We start from the raw sequence: 12,885 nt of genomic DNA on the forward strand, positions 1-12,885 counted from the left end.
CAGCACCGTAAAAATCCACTGCCAATCATGAGCGGACGGGAGTTCTGCTGTGGCGACCCCTAACCAGGAAAAGCCGAAAGTCTTTTTTGTCTTAAGTGGTAATTCAGTAAAGATGACTGATGGGGATCTGGCATCATGAGGACGGGTCAGTGACTTTCTGGACTGCAGAATGACCTCACTTGTAGTAGGAGAAACTGAGGTCAATAATCTTTTATTAATAAAAATGATTGTACACTAGTTGCAAGCAAGTTTCCTGTACATTTGAATGGTGTTAAAACTGCAGTTGTGTTAAAATGAAAGTCGTTGGAAGTAGTCTATTTCATAGGAACAGTCTTTAACTCGTAGTTTTGAAACTAAAGCACAAACTGACACTAAAACAGTTTATAAAAAGTACTTTAACTATAACTTTCTTCAACAGAAAGCAAGACTGAAATTAGTAAACCAGTTTTTTGCCAACATAGAAGCTCTGGCTTTAATTCTGGCCTTTGTTAATGGGTATACTATGTATGCTAGTATGGTTTCCATTTATTTGTATTGTTTTCTACATTACACTAATGACACATTTGAGTAATCTTTTGGATGACTGTCTTTACCAATGCAGCTAGAAGAACAGACAGTTGAGATGGAAGACCTGAAACGACAACTGGAAACAACCAAAGCAGAGCTAATAAATGTGCAGCAGTCTCTTAGTTTTTCTGAACAGGTATGCATTTTTTTATTGGGGACAAATACTTTGATTTAAAATGTTAGCAGACTTGTCAGCCTTTCATAAATGCATGTATGTTACAGCTAAGTGTTATTTTGTTTACTGCTCTGGTAAGTTGACTGGTATGTAGGGATCCTTTTTAACTATGACCCAGGCCTTGGGTAACGATACGGACTCTTAGCGGTATAACATGTACATTCATTGGGAAATAAGTGTTTACAGCAAAGAAGTAAAATGAGTTTAGCTGTAGAACTGTTTGAACAAGGAATATGCATATTAAAATATTTGCACTAGAAAATAAGTAATAAATGCGTACTGGTTGTGCTGAGAAGCATGTAAGAGCAGGTAGTACTTACTGTAAGTCAGGTGTGAAGTATGTCTGGAAGTAGTATTAGTACACGCAGTGTAGATCAGTTTTGTCATAGATGTTTCATGCTGCACATCATTTCTCTTCTATCCCAAGATGCATTGTGCTAGCTGTTTCCTCTAGGTTGGTGTTGCAGCACCAAATGGTTTCAGGCTGCATTGTATTTTTTGAGCAAGCTTCCTTAAATGCTAATAGGATCAAGGGAATTATAATGCAATCAAGTACCAAAAGCTATTTACACCTTTTCAGTATCCACCTTCATAATGTTTTTCCTCTTCTGTAGGACAAACCAGGTTACTGGGGTAAATTTGTGGATGACCACATAAGGGTGTCAGCTTAATGTGTGGGGAGGGTTTTTTCTAGAGGTGAGGTAGACATTGGGTAATTAATTTGCCCCTCCAGCATGTTTTAGTTATATACTAGTTTGGATTTAAGTCCTCTTGTCTGGTATTTGTAGGGGTATCGATCCTGCAAAGATGCTAATCATCATGGAGGGGTAGGGTCCATAATACCACAGAATATGCTAGACATAGATGTCCTCCTAAGACTTGCAAGATACTGAGTATAAGGATAAGGTTTCAGGTCTCTCCTGGTAGGTCATGGTTTTTAATTAGTAATTCTTTTGGTTAAGAACCTCTGGTGCCTTTACATTGGCTTTATATATCTAGATAGATGCATCCTAAATGGACATTGTACTCAGTAATTGGACTAATTAGGGCTGCATGCCTGAGGGATTATAGCTTCTTTTGACCTGGATATGTCTTTTGATAGTAGTTGTGCCAAGCAGAAGAGGTTTCTGACTGCTTTTGCTACATGTTGGCCAAAGGAAAAAGAGTTGTTGACAAAGGCCAAGGTGACAAAATCCCTGACTGTGCTGTCATTTGGGGTACTGTCTGTACATTCTGGGAGGCAGAGCCGTTTATCAAATGTAACAATCTGATGTTGTTAATGTACTTTTCATTCATCACTGATGGGTTTTGAGTTGGCCTAGTACCAAGCTCATGCCAGCCAAAAAACTCTTGAGCTAGGCTTCTACCCACAACGCTCTTCACCCTGTTACCTCAGATCTCATTTGCCACGTAGCTGTAAAGCCTCGTTTCAGCCGAGCTTTCAGCTAAGTGGAAACATTTTTGATATTTTGTGTGAAAACTTTTGTTTCTTAATATTTGGAAGTTAGTCTTTTTCATGTCGAATTACAGTAGTTCTAGATATTTTTCTCTCTATCTCTACCCACCGGTAATATTTTCTAAGTACCATTGCTAGTACAGCCTTTCTCTTTACCCTTGTGGTATTCCTTGAATACCATTGCTGGTATTCCTTCCTCCCGTTCTTTCTAGTTTAGTTGGTGTGTGTTGATATTGGGTTTGTTGATATATACTGCTTGTATTTAAATCTCTTTTCTGACTTAGGAAAATAGAGTTTGCCTTTCTCTGAAGTTTTGAATTGTTGTGTATATTTCTCAAGATGTCTGATGAGAAGTGTACAATGGGTTTCAAACACTGTACCTCATGTAATGGTAAATTACCTAATAATGACTCTCACAATGATTTTGTTTATTGCTTGGGGGTGCCCCATCTTTCGGTCCAGCCTCCCTGTGGGATTTGCCAATGTTTCAGCCAATGCACTCTGAACGAGCATAAGAATAAACTAATTCTGAAAGGACTGCTTAAATCTCCCTTTTCAGTGGCCCTTTCTGTGATGGAGGTCTCAACCCCTCCTATGAAAGATAAGAAAAGGCCCCATTTGGTTCCCTCTTCACCCTCAGGTGACCAGGGTAAGTGTGTGAAACCTAAAATTCAAAAGTTATACTTGGAGCATAAATCTGCCTCATCGACACCGTCCTCGTCTACTCTGAGTACTTCTACTTTTGCTACATCGGTGTCAGCTTCGTCGCTGGGTCCGATACTGCCTCTGGAACCGACTATAGACCTCACCTCACCTGCTACGACTTCGGCACCTCTGGCCATTTCTTGATGCCTATCTCTGCAGTGATGATTGAACCTCCCGTTTCAGCTCCGATGCCCTTTCAGCACCAAGCTCTATTACGACAAGACTGGATCTGACCCCACTACTTCCTGCCTCTAAACTCGAGACACCGGTGCTGGCAGATCACACACCATGGACCAGGTACTCTGCCCATAGACCCATTCCTAGATCATGTATGGCCCATTCTTAGATCATCCTGACTCTCAGTCCGGAGTATCCACTAGATCCACCAGGAGCATTTCAGAACTTGATGTGGTGCGTCTTGTGGATCAGCTCTTGGCAGCCAGAGGGATACCCACTCCTTCCAAGATCCATTCTCCGGCAGGTCTTGGGTTGATCTCTCCATGGACTCCATCCTATTCTCCTCTTTTGGCCATCCCGTAATGAAAGCTTCTGCTTCAACATCCTTCTCAGAATCCCCCATCTCAGCGCCTGTAGTGGACCTCACTGAGGCTCCGGGTCTGTCCCTTTGGTCCTCTGTTCCTGCTGAACCGGTCCTTCCTCAATCTTGTGATTGGGCGGCGGGCTCCTCGGTTCAGAGCACAGTTCCATGTTGTCCTTTGGTTCTCTTCTCAGTGCTGGTAGCCTCATCTGCACCGATCCAACTTGAGGCTTCATCTTCAGGAGCAGGTTTGATGGAGCGGGGTGTGACCTCGTTTCTGAGGTTGTCGTTCTCAGTTCTGGGCTCCCATCCCTCTTCGGGCGGGCCAGCTTTCCATGTGATGGAGAGGGCACTCACTTCTGGAAGCTTTCTGCCAATGTCAGAACCCCAGTTTTCTCCCCCTGAGCTATAGCTGCCACGGGCCACCTCCCTGGGACACCAGGCAGGGAAGCCGCAGGAGCCCCTGGTTCAGGATGCCCACTCTTTTGAGTTCTCCTCCAAAGCCCCTACTGAGGAGCCCCCACGGAAGAGACCGTGCAAGAGGTAGCATGTTGACTCACCTGAGGAGTCTCTAACAGAAGACACAGATTACGATAATTGTGAAGGGTCCCCATGGTCACCCCCTGATGTCTTCTTCGGAGACATCCTTGAAATGTTAAAGCAGACGGGTGACTGGAAGCCCTCCAACACTTCCTCTGAGGAGTCTGTGTTCCTGCAGGCTTTTTGTGCCCGGTCATCTACCTCTTGGGTGATCCCACCTTCCGATGGGCTAGTCCAGCTTGTAGTGCAACGCTCATGGAAGAACCCTGACTGTATTGAGGCAATCCCTCAGAGACCTGAGAAAATTCTTTCCCCTCCCGAGGAGAACCCACATTGGTCCAGAGGTTTACCTGTCAACGCTATGGTGGTGGCGGCAGCCACGAAAAAGGATCTGGCTGAAGAGAGTCCTGCTGTCCACCCGCCCAACAGGGAGTCCTGGGCTATGGACAGATTGGGGAAGCGAGTCTTTGCATCAGCGACCTTTGCCATATGGTCCCTGAATTATTTGTCACATATTACGAGGCACCAAAGAGACTTGATCTCCGAACACTCGAAGGACAGGTGTCTGACGAGGTACAGGACAAAGTTGCCTCGCAGCTTGCTACCGTGGAATCGATCTCCAGCTCGTCCATGAGATTGCTTTCACATGCAACTGAAGGGGCAGCTAGAGCTGTAGGTTCAGGCATAGTTATGAGGCGTCATGCCTGCATGCGCATTTGTGATTTTTGCGGATCCCTTCAAGTCTTCCTTTTTGAATGCTTCCATCAAAGCATCATCCCTTTTTGGTTCTAAAATGAAGGCCTCACTAGCCAGGTGCAAGCAGGGATAGCAAGACCCTTTCTGCCTTAGGCCTATGTTTTTCCAACCCTCATTGTTCCTTTTCCAGGAACGAGAGGAGTGGGAAGATGTGGCACAAAACATGTCAGGGTCCTTTCTGTGCTGCAGTACCCCCAGAGGCAGAGGGTTTAACAATTCTGGAAGATGCCCCTATAGAGGCAGAGGGTACCACGTAACCAAGGCACCAGAGATTCTTTCTCTGGGCAGTCTTACCAGTGCTCCTGAAGTGCTGCCCGATTGCTTGCCTCTGGAAGCAGTCGGGGGTCGTTTCTCTGTGCACCAAGCTGCTCGGCACTCTATTACCACCAATCATTGGGTGCAGAGTATAATTACCAGAGGTTACAGCATTCCCCTTATTTCTTATCCGAAACTTCCAACAAAACTTCCCGACATTCCACCCAGTTAAAGGGAAGAGGCAGCTTCAGAAATAAAAAAGCTGTGTCAAAAAAAAGAGTCATCCAACCAGTCCCACCAGACCAGTGCGGATCCAGATTTTACTCAATATTCTTTTTGGTGCCAAAAAGACAGGGGACTGGAGACCAATTCTGGATCTCAGCAGCTTGAACAAGTCTGTCACCAAAACCAAATTCCGGATGGTCACGATTCAGTCCATTCTCCCTTTTCTGAGGGAGGGCAATTAGATGTGCTCGATAGATCTCCGGGATGTGTATTACCACATCAAAATGGACAACTGCTCCTGGAGTCTGCTTCACTTCTAGCTAGGAGCCAGTCATTGCCAGTTTTGTGCCTTGCCGTTCGGTTTCTCTACAGCCTCAGAGTGTTCACATGGCAGTGGTTATAGCTCACTTGAGACTGCAAAGATTCCGGGTGTTTCCATATTTGGATGATTGGCTCTTTACCACACCCACCAAGTGTCTTGTGGTAACAGCCCTAAAATACACACTTTCTCTGGTAGAAATTTTTGGGATAACTGTGCACAGGGAAAAGTCAAACCTTGCTCCTACCTAGCAAATAGAATTCATCATAGCAGTCTTCAACACCCGATCCTGTCTGGTGTCGCTCCCAGCTCACAGACTCCAGAGATTAAGACTTCAGCTGCAGGTGATACTCTGTCAAAACAAAGTCTCAGTGAGAGAGGTTCTTCAGGCCTTAGGATCCATGGCAGCTTCAATCTCGATAGTGCCTCTCACCAAGTTGCACATGCAAATTCTCCAATGGCTTCTTCTTTCTCCGTGGTTCCCGAATCATCACCCTCTGTTTCCAGATCCAGATAATCAACTCCTACAAGCAAGAACCTTCTTTGGTGGATGAGGCCAGACGCAGAACTTTGGAGCCACCCATTCCAGTCCCCTCAGCCCAAGGCCGTTGTGATCACGGATGCTTCCCTCATCGGGTGGGGGGGGGGGGGGCACATTTTTAGGGAAAGACTGTCCAAGGCACATGGTCCACATTGGAGGCCAACCTGCATATCAGCGTTCTAGAACTGCGAGCGGTGCTGTTAGCGTTGCGGGCATTCCGTCGTTTCTTCCTTCTGGGACAGTTGCAATTCAGTCAGACAATGTCAATAGTCTGGTATATCAACAAGCAAGGAGGAACCAAGTCCTACCCCTTGTGTTGAGAGGCCATGAGGATTTGACACTGGGCGATAGCTTCCAACCGCTTTCTGATAGCAATGCATATTCCGGGGAGCTCCAACGTGATTGCGGACAAGTTGAACAGATGTATTCTCCTGCCCCACAGGTGGTCCCTCAATCCCAATGTGGCGGCAGAAATTTTCAGCCGCTGGGACCAGGCGTGCAGCGACTGTTTTACCTCTTCATCGAACAAGTGCAGCAGCTATTTTGCCCTGTTCCACCCAAAGGGGGAGTCCGCAAGGGACGCCCTGATTCATGATTGGCCCACGGAACTCCTTTATGCTTATCCCCCCATTCCTCTGATTCCACACTTAAAGAAAGCTCATCAGTTGAAATGCAAAGTAATCCTCATAGCCCCCTTCTGGCCTTGACAAGTTTGGTTCCCCTTCCTTTGGCCTCATCTGGTATATACCCACTGGGGGTTCTGGACCCTCTTCAAGACCTGATTGCTCACCCCCATGGGTTGAGCCACCCAAATCTGTCCAGTCTGAAGCTGACAGCTTGTTTTTTCCACTTCCGTTAGTTGCCAGGAAGGATATGCTCTCCTCGCCTGTTCAGGACATTATCCTGGCCTCTCATAAACCATCCACCAGAAGACTGTATCAGGACAAATGGAATTAGGTTCCTTCTCTGGTCAAAGGATGAGATAGTAGATCTGTGTTCGGCTTCGGTCACAACGGTTTTGCAATAGTTGTCTTAAGTTTTTTGAAGATGGAGCCGCAGCCTCTACCATACGTGTACATCTGGCAGCAATTTCAATTTACCATAGTGGGCCGGATGGTACGCCTCTCATCTCACTATGTTTATGTAAAACCTTTCTCAAAGGAGTTTCCCACATCAGGCCTCCAGTCAGCCTATAGAGCCATGGAACCTCACGTTAGTTATGTAGTCTTTGACTCAACCTCCCTTTGAACCCGCAGCGAAATGTGACTTGAAATTCTTGTCTTGGAAATCCTTGCTCTTGGTAGCCATTACATCAGCCAGACGGGTTTCGGAGCTACAGGCATTGTGCATCGGAAGACCCTATTTGGTCTTCCACAAGAACAGAGTATCACTCCGGATGAACCTTTCCTTTCTCCCCAAAGTTGCTTCTGAGTTTTCCATCAATCATTCTGTTGATCTTCCAGTATTTTTCCCCAAACTTTTCTAATAAAGGAGAATACTGCCTACATTCCTTGGATGTACACAGACAATTGTGATTCTATTTGGACAGGACCAAAACAATACGTAATCCTGACCAACTGTTCATTTCCTTTTCTGGGCATAGAATGGGAAGCTCTGTCTCCAAGGTCACTTTATCGAAATGGCTAAGGGACTGCATACATTTCACTTATTCATTTGCAAAAGAACCTATGCCACAGGATATTAAAGCCCATTCCACCAGATCTATGGCAACTTCTGTAGCCTTCCATTCCTCAGCTTCTGTGGATGACATTTACGCAGCAGCCACATGGGCTAAACCCCACACTTTTATCAATCATTACAAATTGGATGTGGTCTCCAGAGGGAGAGCTGCCTTCGGCTCAATGGTTCTCAGGAATGTTCTTCCATAAGGGCCGCCCATGGACCTCAAGGTAGCTTGGGATTCTGTCCCATCAGTGATGAATGGAAAGCAGATTAACAACATCAGATAAAGAAGTTATGTCTTACCATAACGTTCCATCTGTGTTGTTCATCTTCTTTCATTCATCACTTCCCACCCTTCTTCCCCCACCAAAGGCTCCTGGCAGATACTTTGGGTCCAAGTGGTGTCTTAGGGCATTTGCGCAGAAATGGCCTGTGCTTTACTTGTATAACTTGGGCAAACTTGATCTGAGGTAACAGAGAGAAGGGCATTGTGGCTAGAAGCTTAGTTCGAGAGTTTTTTGGCTGGAGTGAACTTGGTACTAGGCCGACTCTGTTCCAAGGGCTTGGAATTGAACCCATCAGTGATTAATGAAAGAAGATGAACAACACAAGTGGAACGTTATGGTAAGACACAACTTCTTTTTACTGCACTTTGCTGCATGAAATTTTCGCCCTTTTTCTTTATACCATTGGTTTGAGAGGGGTTAATTCCTGTAGTGGGGTGGGTATTAGAGAAGGATTTGTTAATAATGCCCAGCTTTAGGTTTACTGCAAGCCTGGTTAACCAACAGTTCTGTTTTCCAGTATCAAGGTCAGAGAAGTAAAGACCAAAAAGAAGGGTCACAGCATGGAGTCCCGACATATACTACTAATTACTTCATGCCTTCTGAGGAGGCGCTGGCCACCTTAACTGTGTGGGTTCTATAGTTTAGCCAGCTGGCTGTGCATTTCACAGTGTGTTTTTGTGGATTTACCAGTTTCTAGGTAAGAACTGGTATTCTTCATAGGTAGGTACTAGGTTATTGGCCCTAGGGCCAATACAAGCCCAGCCAAAAAGGTACCCTGGCTTTTGCCACCCAAGAAAATTATTTTCCTGTGCCACTGTTGAGCAGATCCACAAAAGTGATCCCCTGGGTGAATTTCCTATTTCCCATCCAATCATCAAGATTTTTCTTGAAGAGTGCTAATGAGGAGCTTTGTTTGATATAGATGGGTAGTTTATTCCAGAATATGGGAAGGCTCTGGGACAGGAATCTATCCTTCTGGCATGTTCTGTTTATTGTGGTGACAAGGTTTAGGTCCCTAGAGCTTGTAGCTCGGAGGGAGTGGGATTTCTTTGTGGAGCATGTCCAACAGCTCTGCGTTTGGCATAGCTTTGTATGTTAGGCAGAGATCACCTCTGTGTAGGCGGCATGCGACGGAGTAAAGCTGGAGTTTTTTGAGACAGTCTGCGTAGGGCATCTGTTTGAGGCCGATAATCCTCTTTGTGAGGTATTTCTGTGGCCTTTCCAGTTGTTGTAGATGTCTTCTGAGGTACATACCAAAAGGGGCGTTGTACTCTATAATGGGTCTAATGAGTGATGAGTAGAGGGGAACAATGACCTCTTTTTTTCTGAATGAGAAACCTTTTGTGATGAGGTGTGCCACGTAGAAGGATTTCCTGACTACTGTGGTGATGTGATTATCAAAGGAGAGACTACTGTCCACCTGTGTCCCAAGGTCTCTTATCACACTTTTGGTGTTAAGTATACTACTGCCTATGTTGTAGTTCATAGGTACAGAGTTTTTACCAAAGGGGATGACCGTGCACTTTTTGGCATTGAGCTTGAGGCCATGGCTTTGACACCAGGCATCTGTCTCAGTGAGGCCCTTTTGTAGGATGTCCACATCGTTAGGAGTTTCGATTATGGCTCCTAGTTTGCAGTCATCTGGGAACGTTGTTAGCCAAAGACCTTCTGTGTTAGCTTGTACTTCAGAGAAGTAAATACCAAACAGGAGAGGACCCAGGACTGAACCCTGTGGTACTCCACTTGTCACTGGTCTGAAGTCAGATTTGGAGTCTGCTACTTTTACAGTGTGGGTTCTGTCAGTGAGCCAGTTGGCAACCCATCTTGTGACATAGGGATTTATACCTAGTTTAGTGAGTTTTATCTATAATTCCAGAGTGGGGGATGGTGTTGAAAGCCTTGGCAAGATCTAGATAGGCTGTGTGAAACCTCCTTATCCTCGTCTCCGGCTTTGATGACTGCTTCAAAGAAGTCTATCAGGTTTAGGAGACATGATCTGCCTTTTACAAACCCGAACTGGGTGGGGTCCAGAGTTTGGAGTTTACCAGTGTCTTTGTTTATAAGTTCCATGATGATATGTTCCATGGCCTTGCAGACCAGGCTCGTCAGGCTAATGGGGGCAGTAGTTCCCTGGGTCCGTGGTGGCTCCCCCTTTGTGGAGTGGGATAACCGTTGATGTGTGCCATTCAGCGGGCACAAAGCCTGAGGTGAGGCTATGATTGAACATGGTACTTAGGTGGGGTGCCAGTTCGTTCTCTAGTTTGTGTAGAACGCAGCCTGGGATGTTGTCTTGTCCCATGGATGCTCTGTTCTTGGCTTTGGAAAGTGTGGTTTTTACATGTGCAGCCGTGATTACAGGAACTTTGCATTCTTCCGGTATAGAGATGGGCACTTTAGGGGGTGAGAGGGGGGTAAAGTTAGCACTGAACCAATCTGCCAGGATGTTGGCAATATCAGTTGGGTCTGTATATTTAGTGCCATTGTGCTGTAACTCAGAACAGATCTGTGTGTTGCCATTGAGATTCTAGACATAGCTATAGAATGCTTTGTGGTTGTCTTTAGAATCAGTGCCGATTTTGTTTTTGTAACTAGCTTTGGAGGAGTTTATCAGGGATTGCAGCTTCTTACTGAGGCTGACCAGGGAGCGCCTCCACTCATGGGATTTTACTCTCTTTTGCGAGTTTGTTTATGGCAGGGAACCACCAGATTGCCTTCCTTTTTTTGGAGGATAGCGTCTTGGTTCTGTTTGGGATAGCACGATCCATGCACTCGTGTAAGTGCTTATAAAGTGCAATTGTGTAGGATTCAGTAGTCGTAACTGTATTGTCCATCTGCATGGGTGTCATGAAGTTCACCACTTCTGTCTTAAGAAGCATGAAGGTGGCTTTGGAGAATTTTTTTACCGTGGTTTCCGTAATGGGGGGTGGGGGCAGGATGTGTATATCTAGGCTAATTAGCTTATGGTCAGATCAGACCAATGAGGCGTTGACTTCAGGTGTGGAACACTGGTCACTCATATTGGTAATGACTAGATCTAGGATATTGTTGCCCCTGGTGGGGGTGTGGATAAGTTGATCCAGGGCATTGGAGTTTATGAATTCCAGAAAGCTTTGAGCAAAGGAGTTGGTACACGAGTAGTTTTCCCAGTTAATGGTGGGGTAGTTGAAATTGCCCATTATTAGGGTGTTTGGTTGAACCTTAATATTTTCCAGTACATCAAGAAAAGAGGAGTGGGAATCCTGGGGCATGGTGGGGGATCTGTAGCAAGCTACAATTAGGATTGCAGTTTTTCCCAGAGTTAGTTGCACTTGGATAACCTCGGATGCATTATGCTGAGCAGCTAGCCTGGAGGTGTGAATATCCTTAATGAATATGGACACACCTCCGCCTTTAGTGTTCCGGTCCAGGTTACATGGCCGAAAAGTGTAGTATGAGTTATAGCCTGGTAGTGCAGGGGTGCTCTCTGGAGCCTTGAACCAGGTCTCAGTCACTGCACAGATATCGATGTTCTCCATTTTAAGGAGTGCCTCGAGTGAGTGCATTTTGAGATTTAGACTTCTAGCATTGAGTAGCATCACCCTCAGGTTTTGCTTGACTGTTCCTGTTACTGTGGTGAATTTGTCATTTGAACCTTGCCTAAAAAGGCATTATAGGGGTGGCAAGAACCTTAGCCAGTATCCGGAATCCCAGGGGTGACATGTGCAGGTCATCTCTGGCAAAGCATCGTGGTCTGTCGACCATGTCATCCCAGGCAGACAGATACTGGATCCCTTTAGAATGATGCCAGAAGCTTAACCAATTGTTGAAATCAATCATTTTTGTCCTTGTACTGCGGTATCATTCTGGGTGATGGCAGAATGCTACTCAGGGCTAGGGTCATAGCTGCCTCTGGGCTACAAGATCGGGGAGCTCTTCCATGTCTCTTTTTATGTAGTCCAGGGAGTTACATCTCAAGGTTTCCGTGGTGGTACGGCGGTAGCGTTGTTACCTCACAGCAAGAGGTTTTCCCATTCGATTCTCGGCTTGGCTTGGGAGTGCCTTCTTTGTGGAATCTGCATGTCCTCCCCGCGATTGGGTAGCATTTGAAAGACATGAGTGCGTAAATGGGCGTTCCTTCATTGAAGGTTGGGCGTCGAGCTGGCACCTTGGTGTTTTGTAAAAATCTACCGCCAATCATTAGCGGATCGGAGTTCCGCTGTAGCGACCCCTTACCGGGAAAAAGCCGAAAGACAAACAACAAAGGAAGTACATCTCCGGTCTTTCACACCAGTATGGACAATGACAGAGTTATATTTGTACTTGTTGTGGAGTGACCTTAGTGCATGGGTTATGTGGCGGATCCTGGCACCCGACAGGCAGCTGATAGTAACCTTCTCCTTGCTTAGCCTGGTGAGTGGGACATCAGTGTGCCTGACTATAGAGTCACCTATGACTAGTGTGTTGGGTACGTTGTTTTGCCTTATTGGCTGTGGTTGAGTGGCACACTGAGTCTGCGGGCTATGTGTCATTTGGGTTGTGTTGGGGGGTGGAGGTTGTTTGCATTTCTGCTTTGGTGGTCTCTGTTGCTTGAGGAGATTATTACTGAGAGCCTCCGCAAATGTTTTTGTGTTTCTGTGTGTGGATTTTGGTGGTATAGATTAGTGAGACTATGTGATGAGTGTGGTGTGGTGCAAGTGTTTACCTTCTCCTCTTGACTGTCAAGTTCAGTCTTGGTTGGAGAGAGTTTTACCTCCAGTTTGGTTAGATAAGTGCATCTCTCACAGGTTGTAGTGTTGGGTGCTAGGAGGAGAGGGTTGTCTGTGTACATGAGGCAATTTCTACATTGCCCTAAGATGCCC

General features: G+C 45.8%; 1 protein-coding gene across 2 annotated transcripts in view; it reads left to right on the forward strand.

The window, feature by feature from the left end:
* Positions 1–12,885, forward strand: part of HIP1R (huntingtin interacting protein 1 related) — a 2,955,354-nt gene that overhangs the window by 1,716,796 nt on the left and 1,225,673 nt on the right. For both annotated transcript variants that reach the window (XM_044068914.1, XM_044068915.1), the window contains exon 17: positions 602–703. In XM_044068914.1, coding sequence (XP_043924849.1) covers positions 602–703 — 102 coding nt within the window. The remainder of the gene's footprint in view (positions 1–601; positions 704–12,885) is intronic.

The sequence above is a fragment of the Protopterus annectens genome, chromosome 4.part0 (genome assembly GCF_019279795.1).
Source record: "Protopterus annectens isolate FY-2018-M chromosome 4.part0, PAN1.0, whole genome shotgun sequence".
In the NCBI taxonomy this organism is placed as follows: Eukaryota; Metazoa; Chordata; order Ceratodontiformes; family Protopteridae; genus Protopterus; species Protopterus annectens.